We start from the raw sequence: 17,042 nt of genomic DNA, 5'->3' as shown, positions 1-17,042 counted from the left end.
CGGCCTCCCAAAGTGCTGGGATTATAGGCGCGAGCCACTGCGCCTGGCCAATTTTTGTATTTTTAATAGAGACAGGGTTTCACCATGTTGGCCAGGATGGTCTTGATCTCCTGATCTCATGATCCACCCGCCTGGGCCTCCCAAAGTGCTGGGATTACGGGCGTAAGCCACCGTGCCTGGCCTTCCTGTTTTCTTTAGAGTTCCACGTGACTGGGGAGGCCTCACAATCATGACGGCGGGCAAAAGACACATCTCACATGGCAGCAGACAAGAGAAGAGAATGAGACAGTTTTTTTTTGATGCATAAGTTGTTCATATTTATGAAGTACGTGTGATATTTTGAGACATATATGCAGTGAGTAATGATCAGATCAGGGTAATTAGGAAATTCATCATCTCAAACATTGATCAGTTATTTGTGTTGGGAACATTCCACATCTCTTCTAGCTATTTTGTAACGTACAATAACTTGTTAACTACAGTTGCCCTTGGCCGGGTGTGGTGGCTCATGCCTGTAATCTCAGCAATTTGGGAAGCTGAGATGGGAGGATTTCTTGCACCAAAGAGCCAAAGAGTTTGAGACCAGCCTGGGCAACATCATGAGACTCCAGCTCTACAACTTTAAGCTCTACAGCTGTACAGCTAATTTTTTGGTGGTGGTGGTGTTTTTTTGTTTTCTTTTTTTGAGACAGAGTCTTGCTCTGTCGCCCAGGCTGGACTACAGTGACCGGATCTCAGCTCACTGCAAGCTCCACCTCCCGGGTTCACGCCATTCTCCTGCCTCAGCCTCCCGAGTAGCTGGGACTACAGGCGCCCGCCACCTCGCCCGGCTAGTTTTTTGTATTTTTTAGTAGAGACGGGGTTTCACCGGGTTAGCCAGGATGGTCTCGATCTCCTGACCTTGTGATCCGCCCGTCTCGGCATCCCAAAGTGCTGGGATTACGGGCTTGAGCCACCGCGCCCGGCTTTTTTTTTTTTTAATTAGCTGGGTGTGGTGGCATGTGTCTGAAGCCCCAGCTACTCAAGAAATCTGGGCAGGAGGATCACTTGAACCCAGGAGGTCAAAGCTTTAGTGAGCAGTGATTGTGCCACTTCACTCCAGCCTGGGCAACAAAGCGAGACCCCGTCACAAAATAAAACAAAAAACTGTAGTTGCCCTACTGTGCTATCAAACACTAGAACTTACTCCTTCTAGCTAACTGTATGGTTTTGTGTTTTTGTTTTTGTTTTTGTTTTTTTTTTGAGACCGATTCTCACTCTGTCACCCAGGCTGGAGCACAAGTGCAGTGGCATGATCTCGGCTCACTGCCACCTTTACCTCCTGGGTTCGAGTGATTCTCATGCCTCAGCCTCCCTGCTAGCTGGGATTACAGGCACCCGCCACCACACCTGGCTAATTTTTGTAGTTTTAGTAGAGACAGGGTTTCAGCATGTTGGCCAGACTGATCTCAAACTCCTGACCTCAGGTGATCCATCCACTTCGGCCTCCCAAAGTGCTGGGATTACAGGTGTGAGCCACCACACCTGGCCTATCTAAGTACATTTTTGTACCCATGATCCAACCTCTCTTCATCCTCCCCTACTTCCCCACATCCTCACCAGCATCTTTTATTTTCTGTCTTTTGTGGGGTTGTTTGTTTGTTTGAGACTGGGTCTCACTCTGGTCACTCAGGCTGGAGTGCAGTGGCATGATCACAGCTCACTGCAGCCTGGCCCTCCTGGGCTCAGGTGATCCTCCCACCTCAGCCTCCCGAGTAGCTGGGATCACAGGTGCACACCACCACATCTGTCCAATTTTTTGTATTTTTAGTAGAGACCGGATTTCACCATGTTGCCCAGGCTGGTCTTGAACTCTTGGGCTCAAGCAATCCGCCTGCCTCAGCCTCCCAAAGTGCTGGGATTACACGGGTGAGCCACCTCACCTGGCTCTATTTTCTATCTTTTTGATAAAAAACCATTTTAACTGGGGTGAGATTATATCTCAATGTGGTTTTGATTTGCATTTTCCCAATGATTGGTGACATTAAGCTTTTTTTTTTTTTTCCTGAGACAGGGTCTCACCTGTTGCCAGGCTGGAGTGCAGTGGCGCGATCTCGGCTTAGTGCAACCTCTGTCTTCTAGGTTCAAGCGATTCTCCTGCCTCAGCTTCCCGAGTAGCTAGGACTACAGGTGCATGCCATTATGCCCGGCTATATATATTTTTTGCATTTTTAGTAGAAATTTTTGCAGTTTTAGTAGAAACGGAGTTTCACTATGTTGGCCAGGCTGGTCTCGAACTCCTGACCTCAAGTGATCCGCCTGTTTCAGCCTCCCAAAGTGCTGGGATTACAGGCGTGAGTCACCGCTCCTGGCCAGAGAGCCTTTCTTGATATCTTTGGGGCTACAGTAAAAAATGGTGGACTCATAAGATAATAACGCTTTCATGATAGCCCAGCTAACCATGCACCAGGTGTCGTTCCAAGCACTTTACATATATTAATCCTCAAAGCCAACCTCATGAGGCAGGTACTAATTATTATCCTCATTTTAGAGATGAGGAACAGGAGGTGCGGAAGCGTTGGGTAACCTGAGGTCACAGGTGGTAGGAGATGGAGCCAGATCAGGGCGCAGCTGCCTGGCTCCTGAGGCCACACAGGTGACAGCTGGTTTTAAGCTGACCTAGAGCTTCCTGATTAACTCACAGACCAGGGTGGAGATTGGGGAAGAATCCCAGGTCTTAACCTGGATGGTCCTCCCCTCACCAAGGAGCGGGTACCTGACCCCAGCTGGGTCAATCACGAGCCCTCTGAGGATCCTGATGTGCTGGGCTGCTCTCGGGAGTGGTGAGTGGCACTGCTTCCTGCCCTTCCCTGGCGTGACAGTGATGCTATTCTTCCCATCTGCAATCCCCCAGCCTCTTGGTCCCTTTTGGCCATCCATGGTTTCTGTTGTTTGCAACCACAGAACCCTGCTTGAGGTAGAATCTACATTACCGCTGGGGTGCGGTGGCTCACGTCTGTAATCCCAGCACTTTGGGAGGCCAAGGTGGGTGAATCACCTGATGTCTGGAGTTCGAGACCAGCCTGGCCAACATGGTGAAACCCCATCTCTCCTAAAAGTACAAAAATTAGCCAGGCGTAGTGGTGAATGCCTGTAATCCCAGCTACTTGGGAGGTTGAGGCAGGAGAATCTCTTGAACCCAGGGGTCGGAGGTTGCAGTGAGCCAAGATCACACCATTGCACTCCAACCTGGGCAAGAGAAGCAAAACTCTGTCTCAAAAAAAAAAAAAAAAAAAAAAGAATCTACATTACCTTCCTCCCCACCCGGATCCGGATCTTTCCTGAGGGACTGTGCCCTCCCTGACCCCACGGTTAGCCCACGACTCTGATGTATGGAGGCAAAAAAGAGAATCACTGGAGGTCTGTAGTGATAGACCACAGGGCTCTGTTTTTTGTTTGTTTTTGAGATGCAATTTCGTTCTCATCGTCCAGGCTGGAATGCAATGGCGCCATCTCAGCTCACTGCAACCTCTGCCTCCCAGGTTCAAGCAATTCTCCTGCTTCAGCCTGCCGAGTAGCTGGGATTACAGGCACATGCCACCTTGCCCGGCTAAGTTTTGTATTTTTAGTAGAGACAGGGTTTCACCATGTTGGCCAGGCTGGTCTCGAACTCCTGACCTCAGGTGATCCACCCGCCTCGGCCTCCCAAAGTGTTGGGATTACAGGCATGAGCCACCACGCCCGGCCATGGCTCCGTTCTTACCTCTGTCATGTTGATCATTTCCCCAGTTTGGATCAGAACACAGGCCTGCTCATAAAGTTTGCAGCTGCCACAGCGGCAGAATTAATGCTTTGTGCAATAGAAGTGGGACTTTTAAAATGCTTTCAAGACTAGACGGCTGGATGGGGGCCAAGAAGATGACCTTTCACCAGCATAATGTAAGGTCTTGCGTGCGTTTCCGAAGAACCCATTGTGTGAGTACCAGACTGGGGAGGGAGGGCTGGCTGGACAGCAGTTCATGGGAAAAAGCTCTTGTGCATTTGCAGTGAATAACATAGCTCTTGGAAACATAAATGCCTCTAGTAATGCAGACTGCATCGCTAGAGATGGAGCGTCTAGGAAACTGGAGATGACAGTACCTTTCAGCTTGGTGGCTGTCAGTCCAAACGGCTAGCATGCTTCTAGTTCTGGTCCCCACACTTTTTAAGAGGGCTAATGACAAATTACAGTGTATTCCAATAAGGATAACCTGGGGTTCTGGGGAAGTCACAGCAACATGATGGCATTGACTACAGCTCAGGGAACCGTTGGGGGGCCAGGAACCCTGTGTGCAAATTGCTGCAGGGGAGGCCCAGGAAAGAGGCCCCAGAGACACAGCAGTAGGGAGCAGCTTTTGGAAATTAGAGATGTTTTAGTCAAGGCCTTTTGAGTGGCAAGTAACCAAAACCTACTGGAGCTCACTCAGCAAAAGGAGGAATTTAAGGGAAGAGGTTTTTTGTTTTTTGCTTTTTGTTTTTTTTTGAGACAGAGTTTCACTCTTGTTGCCCAGGCTGGAGTGCAATGGCACAATCTCGGCTCACCACAACCTCCACCTCCCGGGTTCAAGTGATTCTCCTGCCTCAGCCTCCTGAGTAGCTGGGATTATAGGCACCTGCCACCACGCCCAGCTAAATTTTGTATTTTTAGTAGAGATGGGGTTTCACCATGTTGGCCAGGCTGGTCTCGAACTCCTGACCTCATGATCTGCCTGCCTCGGCCTCCCAAAGTGCTGGGATTACAGTGGTGAGCCACCGCATCCAGCCAGGAACAGTTGTGTTTTAAAACCTGGAGGGCAGGCATGGCACAGTGGCTCATGCCTGTAATCCCAGCACTTTGGGAGACCGAGGTGGGTGGATCACAAAGTCAGGAGTTCAAGACCAGCCTGGCCAACATAGTGAAACCCCGTCTCTACTAAAAATACAAAAGTTAGCTGGGCATGGTGGCTGGTGCCTATAATCCCAGCTACTCGGGAGGCTGAGAAGAGGCAGGAGAATTGCTTAAACCCAGGAACGAGGCAGAGGGTGCAGTGAGCCGAGATCACACCACTGCACTCCAGCCACTCCGGGAGACAGAGACTCCATCTTAGAAAAAACAAAGCAAAACAACAACAACAAAAAAACTAGAGGGCAGGAAGAGCAGCTCAGGTATTGAGCTGGGAGCTGGAACCTTGAAGAAACCAGGGCAGTTAGGCTCTCCAACTCTCTCTCCTACTTCCTCTTTTGCCACAAAACAACATTCTCTGCTTCTTGGGGCACTGGTCAGGAAACGCTGGCTCCCCACTAAACTGTTCGGGACTGGGGGCAGGACTACGGGTAGGGGATGAGAAGTGGGGCAGGGCAAGGAAGCCAGGAAGAGTAAGGAGAGGCAGGCAGGGGCCAGATAAGCGGGGCCGATTCTTTAAGAACAATTCAACGGACACCTGAGGCCCCTGCCCAACTTAGAGCTGGAATGTGGCTCCTCAAGGCCCCAAGGGTCCTGCCTTTTCTAGTCCCTCCCTTCCTCTCCCGAGAGTTGACCATTCTGGAGATTTGGGGGTTTTGCTTGCTTTTCTTATCCAAAGAAATAGAGGGTTCTTTTTTGCCTGCCTTGTTTTAATTTTTTTTTTTTTTGCTGAGCAGATGTTTGTGAGGTTTGTTGTTGCTGTTGTTGCTTTGTTTTTAGTAGAGACGGGGTTTCACCATATTGCCCAGGCTGGTCTTGAACTCCTGGCCTCAAATGATCTGCCTGCCTTGGTCTCCCAAAGAGCTAGGATTACCGGCATGAAGCACCATGCCTGGCCCTGTGGGGTGTTTTAAGGTTGACATGAGTAGCTGAGGAGACGCAAGGCTGGTCCAGGACCTCCAGTACCTTTCAGGGGATGGAGCAACAGTGAGAAAACCCAGCGCGGCATCCATCCTGGACATCTTGGTAGAGCCCACTCCCTCGAAGCCTGGCCAGATAGAGGAGAGAAGGCGGCAGGCTCCCCGAGGAGAAGGAAGAGATAGTCAGTGGTGGAAAAATTGGCGGAAACTTCTCCACAACTTCATCCACGGAGATGATGCTCCGGACCCTGGCATTCGTGTTGGTGGTTCCACCTGCAGACGCCTGAGCCAAGCCCATGGGTTTTGACCCCAGCTCCACCCCTTTGGCCAAGCAGACACTGGGCCTGGTGGACAAGGTCTAACCGGAGGGTTCTGGGAGTGAAGAGCTGGGCTGGGGAAGGTGATGGGCCCTCTGGGTAGAGCAGGAGTAACCAAGTGGCTGGACAATGTACCCAGGGCCGGGGCATGGGTTGGGGTTGCCTGAGCAGGAGGGCCAGAGGGCCAGGGAATAGTAGCTCTGGGGAGCTGTGTCTGGGAGCCCATGTCTGGGTGTTGGGGAACAGCCTTGTAGGCCCAGCTCAGAAGGGTTCCACAGTGACCTAGGTCCTCTGGGATCTGGGATGGAGTGGGACTGCCTCAAAGCTGTCATTGTTGCTCCCTCGCCCGCCTGACTGTCTGGGGCTTAAAATAGCAGGAGCACAGCGGATCTCCTGAGAGAAGTTTCTGGCAAAGAGATTTGGGGGGAGGGGTGTGAGTCACAGCTGGGAACCCTTGAGTTTGAAGCTCCCAAAGCCTAGCTGCTCCACCCCTGCCCCCAGGGAGCCTGGAATCCATGGGCAGGGCAGGTGGGGGGTCCTCTGTTCCCTCCCTGTCCTGCTGTGGGAGTGGGGAGACTGGGTCCTGCCCCAGCTCTGCCGTGGAGGTACTGGCTAGATGACTGGGCCAAGTCCTGCCCCCTTCGGACCTCAGTTTCCCAGATGTACCAGGAGATGTGGACCTTGACATCTGCTGCGAGGTCCCTGGAGTTCACGGCAGGTGGTCCCAGTACAGACCCCCAGAGTCAGACAGCCATGGACTGAAATCCCAGTTCCACTCCCACTGGCTGAGTGTCTCTGAGCAAGTCCTCCCAGCTCTCCGGGTGAGTTTCCTCACCTGTAAAATTCACAATGAAACCAAGTCCTGCTCGTTCCAAGCTTCAGATTGCGCTATCCGGTAAGGATCCTCGCAGCTCCCGGGCACTGGTCCCCCGCCCCCCTCCCTGCACCCCAGCCTCCACCCCATCCTCAGATGGCACATTTTGTGCTGCCAGGAATGTTAGCAGCGACGTGACCCCACTTTTAATGCCATGTACTTTACACACGCTACCTCTGGCTCCCACGCCCTGGAGGACAGAGGGGGCTACTGTCCCCAGCGCTCTCCTGGGACATCCTCAACCTCAGTACTGGCCACTCCTGGACAGAAGGGGTAGTGGCTCCTGAGCGGGCCCTCTTGGGCATCTACCATGTGCCAGGCCCTGTGCTTGGCTCACCCCTGGAGTCCTGTGGGGGCAGGGCTGATGCTCCCTGTTATGAGATGGGGAGACAGGCTCGTTGCTCCCCTGTCTCAAAGGGGTGCAGGGACCCTTTGCAGTCCACAGTCCGCAGGACGCGGGGTCTGGACCGCGCGGTGCGTGTGGCCGGGGCGCCCTCTAGCGGCCGCTCTGCATGCCGTGTTGCCCGGCGCGAGAGCTGCCCTAGGGTGGAAGCGCAGTGGCTGGCGCGGGAAGTCCCTTCTCCGAGCCCACCGGTGTCCCGCCTGCTGCGTCTCCACCTCCTCCGAGCTGCGAGCGGTCTGGCCCTGCCTGTCAGTCCTCGTGGCTTTGCAGGGACCCCACCGTAGCTGTACGCCCCGCCCCGATTACCATGGAGACGACTTGTACACAGTTTCCCCTTTCCTCCGCCCAGTCCTGGGGTCCCACGGCCGCCTAGGTGGGAGCCCGCCAGGTTGGGGCGGGGCCGGGCGCCCATGAACAGCGGGGTCCCGGCCACCCTGGCCGTGCGGAAAGTGAAATTCTTCGGCCGTCACGGCGGGGAGGTAAGGCCCAGCGGGCTCTGCCCAGACTCCCGGCTTTGCGTGCAGAGTGGTTCCTGGTTCTGTGTAGTGGGGGTTCCAGAATGTTCTCTGGGCATTAGCTTAGGATATGGAGTCTAGAGTAGACTTTGCTAACCCAAGAAGGCTCAAAGTAGGCTCTCGGCTCCAGTGCTGGGCCCCAGCTCCAGAGCAGCTCTAGGTTCTAAGCTCTGCCTCTGAAAAGAGCCCCGGGCTCTGGGCTCTGCCTGGAGAGGGGCACAAAGCTCCCTGCTGACTCTGGTGCTTTCTGGGGCCCTGGCTCTAAAGTGAACTCAGGGCTTAGAGTACATTCTGGGCTCTCCGTTGTCAGCTGCAGCTTTGGAATGAGATCTTGGCTCTGGGGTTCCAGGCTAAGGTTCCAGAGAAGGCTCCTGCCTCTAGCTGCAGGCTCTGGTTTTACTGGGCTCCAGGGAGCCCAGTGCGTCCCGGGTTCTGGGCTCTGGTGGTGGAGTGAGGCTTGAAGTCCAGCTCCAACCCCAGGCTCTTGGGGGCAGTGTTTAGGGGTCAGAGATGAGTGGACAGGGGTTTCTTCCCCAGAATGGGACCGCTTTTGCGCTCTGTTTCTAGGTCAATTCTTCTGCCTTCTCCCCTGATGGCCAGATGCTGCTCACAGGCTCAGAGGATGGCTGCGTGTATGGCTGGGAGACCCGGAGTGGGCAGCTGCTGTGGAGGCTGGGTGGCCACACAGGTGGGGCTCCCATACCTGGCTCGGAAGACCCGAGGCACAAGGCTCTGGCATTCTGCAGAGCTGACCGCAGCGACCTCCGAAGAGCTGGGCACGGGTACAGGGCAGGGCTAGGCAGGATGGGAGATGGGATGTGATACCCGGGCACTGGGGCTTAGACTCTAACAGGCCTGGACTCAGATCCTTCTTTAAAAACACACACACACACACAAACTGTGATGTAACACACGTAATACTTACCGTTGTATATTTTTGTGTGTGTGACGGAATCTCGCTCTGTTACCCAGGCTGGACAACCTTGGCTCACTATAACCCCTGCCTCCTGGGTTCAAGCAATTCTCTGCCTCAGCCTCCCGAGTAGCTGGGATTATAGGCACCTGCCACCACACCCGGCTAATTTTTTTTTTGTATTTTTAGTAGAGGTGGTGTTTCACCATCTTGGCCAGGCTGGTCTTGAACTTCTGATCTTGTGATCCATCCCCCTCAGTCCCCTGAAGTGCTGGGATTAAAGGCGTGAATCACTGTGCCCGCCTTATTGTATACATTTTTAAGTGTACAGTTCAGAGAATCCAGTACCTTCACATTGTCGTGACACCAATCTCCAGAACTCTTTTCCTCTTGCAAAACTGAACCTCTGTCCCCACTAAACAAGTCCCCAATCTCCCTCCTCCTAGCCCCTGACAACCACAGTTTTTCTTTTTGTCTCGATGAATCTGACCTCTCTGGGTGCCTCTAAGTGGAGTCACACAGTATTTGTCTTTTTGTGACTGGCTTATTTCACTTAGCATGATGTACTTAAGTTTCAGCCATGTCGTACCTACCACTGTTTTGACTTTGATCTTGGTCAAGTCCTGTCACCTCGCTGAGCCATTTCCACTGCAAGCAAAGTATCTAGCACCCAGTGAGGACTCAATAGATGTAACTATTTTAATTATTATTCAGGAGACAAGAAAAAAAAATCAGGCAATTATAGGCAGTCTGATTAACGCTGCAAGGAGGGAAAATCAGGGGCTGGGAGCTCAAAGGAGGCAATTCACCTAGGCAGCGGTTGTTAGGGCAAGTTTCTAGGAGGTCCTTACTTTGACTTGGGTATTGATGATTTTTCAGATGAGCACACTGAGGTTGGGTGTTCCAAGGCTGACGGCCCAGCCCAGGCCAAGCCATGGAAATCCAGGCATTTCTGGGAGGCTGGAGTTTGGGTGAGGGGCGGCTGGCAACGAGGCTGGGAAAATTAGCAAGGATTGGACTGTGTGGGCAGAAGGTGGCGGGCAGTGCTCTGTCACCTGACTGTGGCCACCCACCCAGGCCCCGTGAAGTTCTGCCGCTTCTCCCCTGATGGCCACCTCTTCGCCAGCGCCTCCTGTGACTGCACTGTCCGCCTGTGGGACGTGGCAAGAGCCAAGTGTCTGCAGGTCCTGAAGGGTGAGTGAGCTGGGAGCCAAGCAGCCAGGCCTGTGTTCCCTTTCAGACGGTGCTATGTCCTGTGTCATGTCACCTTTCCTCCTTCCCCGACCCCGGGCTGGTGCCTGCAGGTCACCAACGGAGTGTGGAGACGGTCAGCTTCAGCCCTGACTCGAGGCAGCTGGCATCAGGTGGCTGGGACAAGCGGGTGATGCTTTGGGAAGTGCAGGTATGTCAAGGGCTTGGGGCCACCAGCCTGGGACTCAAGGACCAGTTCCAGAGGATGTCACCAGTGTTGCCCTCCCGGCTCAAACCCTCCACTGGTTCCCCAGGGCCCATGCCCACAGCGGGCAACCAAGGCTGCCCCGACCTGGCCACAGCCGCCTCTCCAGGCCTCCCTGCACACAGCAGCCCTCAGGCTTTTTGCACGAGGTCCCCTTGCCTGGACTGTCAAGGCCCAGGTAGCCAGCTGCCCTCTGCTGCCTCCTGAAGCTCAGGGCTCTCTCTAGTCTGGCCAGATGCTGCGCCTCTTAGTTGGGCACCGAGACTCCGTCCAGAGCAGCGACTTCTCACCCACGGTGAACTGCCTGGTGAGCCTAACCTCTGCCCTGGGCCCCACCTTGGTGGCCCCATACCCACTTGGAGCGGAGTGGTGGGAAGGGGATGGACTCCGGGACCCACCTAAATGCGGAGTGGGTGGGGAGCTGGCGGGGCCAGACTCACAGAAGCTGCCTGCAGGCCACCGGCTCCTGGGACTCCACCATACGCATCTGGGACCTGCGGACGGGGACCCCAGCCGTCTCCCACCAGGCGCTAGAGGGACACAGTGGCAACATCAGCTGCCTGTGCTACTCAGCATCTGGCCTCCTGGTAAGTGGGTGTCCTGGGTTCCAGGGTGGTCCCCTGCTGGCAGCCAGGCCCTTAAGGCTCCCAGGCCCCAAACCCCAGGGATCAGAGCTGTCTGCTGTCCAGGCCTCCGGTTCCTGGGACAAGACCATCCACATCTGGAAGCCCACAACCAGCAGCCTGCTTATTCAACTGAAGGGCCACGTCACCTGGGTGAAGAGCATAGCTTTCTCTCCCGACGAGCTGTGGCTGGCCAGCGCCGGCTATTCCCGCATGGTAACCACCCCAGGCCTGTCCCGCTCCTACCCACCCACTCTCCCTCCACCAGGAGCCCTCAGCACTCACTCCAGAAGGCCCACATCCCCACTTGCCCTAGCTAGGAGGGGGCAAGGGCAGGACCCAGGTGCCAGCCTCTCCACCTAATGGCCAGTACAAGGTCAGGGCTGGCCCATTGGCAACTGCATTGACATTTCCATGACCCAAATGGCATCAGGCAGAAGGGAACTCCTGCTCTGAAATTTCAAATACAGCCCACAAACAAAACCCACACCAAGCGGCTCAGATGTTCTTTGGCCCAGGGGCGGTGGCTCACACCTGTAATCCCAGCACTTTGGGAGGTAGAGGTAGGTGGATCACCTGAGGTCACGAGTTCAGGCAGACTCCATCTCAAAAAATGTTGTCTGGGACTTTCCTGGAGGTGGCTTCAGATGCCACAGTGGCCTGGCGAGGCTTCCTGCCATGCCCCCTCCTTTTCCAGGTCAGAGTCTGGGACTGCAACACAGGAAAGTGCCTTGAGACCCTGAAGGTAAGGCAGGGCGCCGTGGCACTGAGGGAGCCATGGACAGCTTCTCCCAAGGCAGGACTTGCCTCGAGCCCCACCCTCTACTCTTGGCAGGGAGTCCTGGATGTGGCCCACACCTGTGCCTTCACCCCAGATGGGAAAATCTTAGTGTCTGGAGCTGCCGATCAGACCAGACGTCGAATATCCCGCACGACCAAATCACCCAGCGACCCTCAAACCTAACACCACCTGGGAGGGCGCCGACCTCACCTGCTCCCCTCAGTGGCACGCCGCTTCCCACCACAGGCCCAAAGTGACTGTGCCGGCATCCAACAGATCCCCATGGCCAGGACTCTCCCGGCCCTAACCACAGCAGACAACAGCAGCGGCGGGATGCTTGCTGGAACCCATCAGACACCTGGTCCCCAGAACCAGACCCACCCGCCTCAACCCAATCAGTGGAAGTGCCAGGAAACAAAGCAGTCTCAGCCAGCTGTGCTTTACTGACAACACGCCACTCAGGCCTTGACCGCGTACTTCCGCAGCGGGTACAGCCGCTCCTTCCGCTGCTGCTTCTTGGTCTTCAGGTTCTCCTCGTGCTTGTTGAGCCGGCGGCGCATGGCGCGTGTCTTCTTAGGCCGCAGGTCCAGGGGCTTGTACTTCTTGCCCTGGGAGACAGATGGCAGGGTGAATCCAAGAAGCCGGGTCTGATAGCAGCAGCTAACGGGGCTCGGGAGGGCCATCCAGAGCCACTCAGGAGGACGCTGCTGCCAAAGGACTGGCAGCAGGCCACATACTTCACTAGCTCAATTTAACCCCCCCAAATTTAAGCCTGGTGGGGCCATCCTCATTTCATGTAAGTCTGCCGACCTGGGCTGAGTGCCCAAGTCTTGGCAAAGCTGTGGAAGAGCTGGGGCTTGCACCTCAGGCAAGTTGACTCTCAACTCAGTGCTCCTTCCACTGCCCGATTCCCAGTCAGAAGGACAGTCAGTCACATGACAATCTAGTACAGGGTGCGCAGCACCTCCCAAGCCCCGGGTGTGGTTACTGCTACCTCGGCTCTGGTTAGTGAGTATGCTGGGGCCTGAGGCAGTATTCCATCCATCTGTAGGCAGGGCCCAACAGGTGCTGCCCACATGAATGTCCAGCCTCAGAGGCCTGGCTGGCCAAGGCCACTCGCCCCACCCTCTTCCTGCTTTGGGGCCCCTGCCCACAGCTGTCACAGAGCCATCATCTGTCTCTCCATCCTTGGCTCCCACTCCTGCCCCACTTGCTCTCCAGCAGGGGGTTCTAGACCATGATGGCTCTCACTGGTCCCTCCTGTGTTCTGCAAAGGTCCCCTGCGCCCCCTTCAGGACTGGGCCCTGTGCTACGAGCTGGCTTGGCAAAGAATCTGACCCAGTCCCGGCTCAGGGGTCCCAGCCTAGTGAGGAAGACTGAACAGGTAATAAATGGCCCGTGGTGTGGGGGAGGAGAGATGAAGGAAGGCGTCTCTTAAAGATGGGCAGTACCCTCAAAGGCAAGCACGGCGGGGGCCAGGGGAAAGGGCGTGCAGGCTCTCCCTGACCTGAACAAGTCAGGTGCAGGACAGACCCTAGCTAAGCTGGATGCTGAGGTCACAGGGCCCCAGGCCCCTGCAGGTGGCCAGAGGACTGCAGAAAGATCCCTGGACAATGAGGGCCAGCCCTGGAGGGTACTTGGAGGCAGGAAAATCTTTGTCCTCCCACATCCCTCATTCCTGCTGGCACTGGCTAGGCATTCGTCCTTTTCACATTGGCTAACCCCCTAGAGTTCTGCTGTCCCCCAAACAACCACTAGCCACACGGAGCTGTTGACATTAAGGATTTATTTTTGCCGCACACATGCTAGTGTCCCCTGAACAGCTAACATAGCTACACTATGGCTCTTTTTATTTTTTTGAGATGAGGCCTCACTATGTTGCCCAGACTGCACTTTAACTCCTGGGCTCAAGCCATCTCCTGCCTCGGCTTCCCAGTAGCTGCGGTTACGGGCCTGTGGCACTTCATCAGCCATGGCTGCTGTTTCCATGTCAAACCTTCAAGTTATTCAAACACTAACTTAGGTAGTGATGTGGAACCATTTTGCACATTAAAGACCCTTGGGCATGGTGGCTCACACCTGTAATCCCAGCACTTTGGGGAGGCTGAGACGGGCGGATCACGTCAGGAGATGGAGACCATCCTGGCTAACAAGGTGAAACCCCATCTCTACTAAAAATACAAAAATTAGCTGGGCATGGTGGCGGGCACCTGTAGTCCCAGCTACTCGGGAGGCTGAGGCAGGAGAATGGCATGAACCCAGGGGGCAGAGCTTGCAGTGAGCCGAGATTGTACCACTGCACTCCAGCCTGGGCAACAGAGTGAGACTCTCTCTCAAAAAAAAAAAAAAAAAAAATTAAAGACCCTCATCAGGTAACTTTGGGGGAGATTATCCTGGGTAATCCCAGAAGGCCCGACCCAATCAGCTGAAAGCCTTAAGTGCAGGGCTGAGGCTCCCTCCAAGTCCCCTCTGGGAACAGCAGCTTCAACCTGGGCCCTGAGTCCCAGCCAGCCCCCACAATCACCTAAACCCATTCTTCAGAATACACTGGATGTGTGTGTACACACCGTCTCCCACTAGTTTTGTTACTCTGCTTGAACCCTAGTAAGACGAATGTTAAGGACAAGACCAGAAAATGGTCATTAAAATTCAAGACTAGGCTGGGAGCGGTGGCTCAAGCCTGTAATCCCAGCACTTTGGGAGGCCGAGACGGGCGGATCACGAGGTCAGGAGATCGAGACCTTCCTGGCTAACACAGTGAAACCCCGTCTCTACTAAAAAAATACAAAAAACTAGCCGGGCGACGTGGCGGGCGCCTGTAGTCCCAGCTACTCGGGAGGCTGAGGCAGGAGAATGGCGTAAACCCGGGAGGCGGAGCTTGCAGTGAGCTGAGATCCGGCCGCTGCACTCCAGCCTGGGCGACAGAGCAAGACTCCGTCTCAAAAAAAAAAAAAAATTCAAGACTAAGAGGGGGGCCAGACACCTGTGCACACCTCCCAGGAAAACTCAAGCCGACCCTCCCCAAAGCAAGGTTTGGAACCGGGGCCCATCATGCCATTGGTTGTGGGTGTCTAGGCCTCAGGGTCCTCATCTGAAAAAAGAGCATGGCAGGTGCCTGGCAGGCACTGACTGACACCCAGTACTAGTAAGAGGCAGTGAAAACCTTCAACAGCCAGTCCCATCACTGTCCAAGCCACTCAACTGGGAAGGCTGGATTCAAAACCAGTCTCCAGCCAGGATACCCCAAGCCCCAACGAATTATTGACATGTGCAGCCGGAGGAAGTGGTCTGCAGAGCCACATGCCAGTGCAAGACACTGGTAGAAGGGAGAGTGGTTAGGGAAGGCTAACCACTCTCAGCCCCAGGCACCAAGGAAAACCTCTTTATCATGCCGCCTGGCCAGGGACGGCTAGCACTTAGCTTCCTGAAGCCAACCTTCCCTATGCCCCAGCAGACTCACCTTGTAGAATTTCCTGAGGTTTTCTTTCTGAGTCTGGTTAATGACTGTGAGAACACGGGCGATGGATTTGCGGACGACTCGTCTACAAAACAGATGTCAGTGAAGATGGGGAAGAGACACAGCACTTCCCAAGGCTCAGGACCCATATATAGGGCAGGGATAGCTGCAGCCTCCCCTATCAACCCATCCATATTCACTCAGGAGGCGAGTGTTCTGGGAGTGAGGTCTGAGGGGAGAAGAGAGGGACATGGGATGGGCGTTCCAGGAATGGGGCAGGGAATCCAGTGCTGTTGAGCTGTAAAGTGTCAGTTGAGACAGCAGAGGCTTTGAGGAAGTGCAGGCTGGATAAATGAGGCAGATCAGGAAAAGACCTTCAATCCCAGAACACGAATTTATCCTGAGGGCTAAGACCCGATCAATGCCAGTTTCAATGAGCTGATGGGAGGGAACCATGCCACAAAGCAGGCAATCAGGCTAGTTTAGGGAATCGCAGGAGAAATGAGACATTTGCAAACTGGAGTCACTACAAGCCAGGAGACTGAAGCAAGCAACAAGCTGGGCAGAAGTTATTTGTAGTCATGGCAGGATGAGGGAGTCACCTAGTAGACGGCTGAGGATTCAGTGTGCAACCGTGCTTATCCAATCCTCCCACCCCTGCCCCCACTAAGGTTGTTTGGGGGAAAAGAGGACGACCACCTTTTTTTTTGGAGACAGGGTTTCACCTGCCAACCAGGCTGAAGAGCAGTGGCTCCATGATAGCCTCCCAACTCCTGGGCTCAAGTGATCCTCCTGCCTCAGCCTCCAGAGTAGCTGGGACCACAGGCCTGCACCACACCCATCTGATTTTTTTTGAGAAGTGGACTTTGTTCCCAGGTTGATGAACTCCAAACCCACATTCCTTTCACAAGTCTCCCGCACTCTTAGCCATGTAAAATAACTTACGCTGCCACTCCAGGGTGCAAGCCACCCACCTACCAAGGGGCGAAAGGTGAATTAAAAACTCAAGTGTTGGTGGGAAGCGGAATGAAAGGGTCCACGTAGCTTTGAAGGTAGCATTAAGGTGGGTCTCCGGGGATGCACTCCAGGCACAAGGACCGCCAAGGTCAAGGCAGGTAAGAGGCTAAGCACGTTGACAACGGGTCTCCCATGCGCCCCAAGATACACGGAGTGGGCACCTAAGCGGTCAGCTCCTTAAGCCAACTTTGAAATCCTCCGACGATCCCGATGCACACGTGATCCCTAACCACGAGGGCTGTGATCCGGCCGCCTCACTTACATCTTAGAGAGCTTGGAGGCCGCACCGCCTGTCACTTTGGCGACGCGCAGCTGGGACAGTTCCACCTTCAGGTCGTCCAGCTGTTTCAGCAGCTCCTCCTTCTTCTTCCCGCGAAGATCTCGAGCCTTGATCTTGGCCTGCGCGCAAGAGAGCGTGTGGCTCAGCCAGGCCGCGGGGCCGTATCCCCTTCACCTGCGTGGCCAGCCCCCAAAGGCGCGCGATTCGCCATCGACTACGAGTGCGCCGGAGCCCTACCCAGGACTCACGACAGTCTCCCTCAACGGCCGTGCTCGGCTACAGTAACCCAGGCCCCGGCCGCGCGCCTCTCCCAGCAGAGAAGCGAAGAGGCGGGCTGTGGTGGCGCGAGACCGTTCTGCGCGGCGCCCCACAGGCCCGGCTGGCAGACAGAATCCGGGGACTCAGCCCGCACCGCCTGCCCCAACCCCCGCGCCTCACAGCGATCGGATGGCGCCCGATTCCGCCGCTCTCACCATTGCTGCACAGGCCGCCGATGCCGCCGCCGCCGCCCGCTCCGAGGGAAAGAGGAAGTAGGCGGGGCTGACCTCCACAACTACTGCCGGGTGGCGGCGGGCGCGGCCAATGG

General features: G+C 55.1%; 2 protein-coding genes across 3 annotated transcripts; one reads left to right on the top strand and one right to left on the bottom strand.

Annotated features, from left to right (window-relative positions):
* The first annotated feature begins 7,634 nt into the window (after positions 1–7,634).
* Positions 7,635–12,134, top strand: WDR38 (WD repeat domain 38). Of its 2 annotated transcripts, none has more exons than XM_025360154.1 (9): positions 7,635–7,893; positions 8,497–8,617; positions 9,920–10,036; positions 10,147–10,244; positions 10,525–10,605; positions 10,754–10,885; positions 10,988–11,137; positions 11,619–11,666; positions 11,757–12,134. In XM_025360154.1, exons 1-9 carry the CDS (start codon positions 7,825–7,827, stop codon positions 11,883–11,885), a joined length of 945 nt encoding a protein of 314 aa, XP_025215939.1. In that variant the 5' UTR covers positions 7,635–7,824; the 3' UTR covers positions 11,886–12,134. The 2 variants fall into 2 exon arrangements, with proteins under 2 accessions (XP_025215939.1, XP_025215940.1); XM_025360155.1 differs by having other exon boundaries at positions 7,825–7,893; positions 8,530–8,617; positions 11,757–11,933.
* Positions 12,125–17,011, bottom strand: RPL35 (ribosomal protein L35). Its single transcript, XM_025360157.1, has 4 exons — positions 16,930–17,011; positions 16,439–16,575; positions 15,163–15,244; positions 12,125–12,310 (listed from the first exon to the last, which is right to left on the bottom strand). The coding sequence occupies exons 1-4, from the start codon at positions 16,930–16,932 to the stop codon at positions 12,161–12,163; spliced, it is 372 nt and encodes a 123-aa protein (XP_025215942.1). The 5' UTR covers positions 16,933–17,011; the 3' UTR covers positions 12,125–12,160.
* Between the last annotated feature and the right edge of the window lie 31 nt (positions 17,012–17,042).

Source organism: Theropithecus gelada, chromosome 15 (genome assembly GCF_003255815.1).
Source record: "Theropithecus gelada isolate Dixy chromosome 15, Tgel_1.0, whole genome shotgun sequence".
Lineage (NCBI taxonomy): Eukaryota > Metazoa > Chordata > Mammalia > Primates > Cercopithecidae > Theropithecus > Theropithecus gelada.
Note: the sequence above shows the minus strand (reverse complement) of the source record. Positions and strands in the feature narration are given on the sequence as shown.

What these genes read in the sequence shown, in the direction of transcription:
- RPL35 (XM_025360157.1), bottom strand. An exon ending in GCCTCCAAGCTCTCTAAGAT is followed by an intron (nt 15,245 to 16,438) that starts GTAAGTGAGGCG and finishes TCTGTTTTGTAG; the next exon opens with ACGAGTCGTCCGCAAATCCA. An exon ending in ACCTCAGGAAATTCTACAAG is followed by an intron (nt 12,311 to 15,162) that starts GTGAGTCTGCTG and finishes TCTGTCTCCCAG; the next exon opens with GGCAAGAAGTACAAGCCCCT.
- WDR38 (XM_025360154.1), top strand. Translation starts at nt 7,825, where the DNA reads ATGAACAGCGGGGTCCCGGCCACCCTGGCCGTGCGGAAAGTGAAATTC. An exon ending in GAGGCTGGGTGGCCACACAG is followed by an intron (nt 8,618 to 9,919) that starts GTGGGGCTCCCA and finishes CCACCCACCCAG; the next exon opens with GCCCCGTGAAGTTCTGCCGC. An exon ending in GTGTCTGCAGGTCCTGAAGG is followed by an intron (nt 10,037 to 10,146) that starts GTGAGTGAGCTG and finishes TGGTGCCTGCAG; the next exon opens with GTCACCAACGGAGTGTGGAG.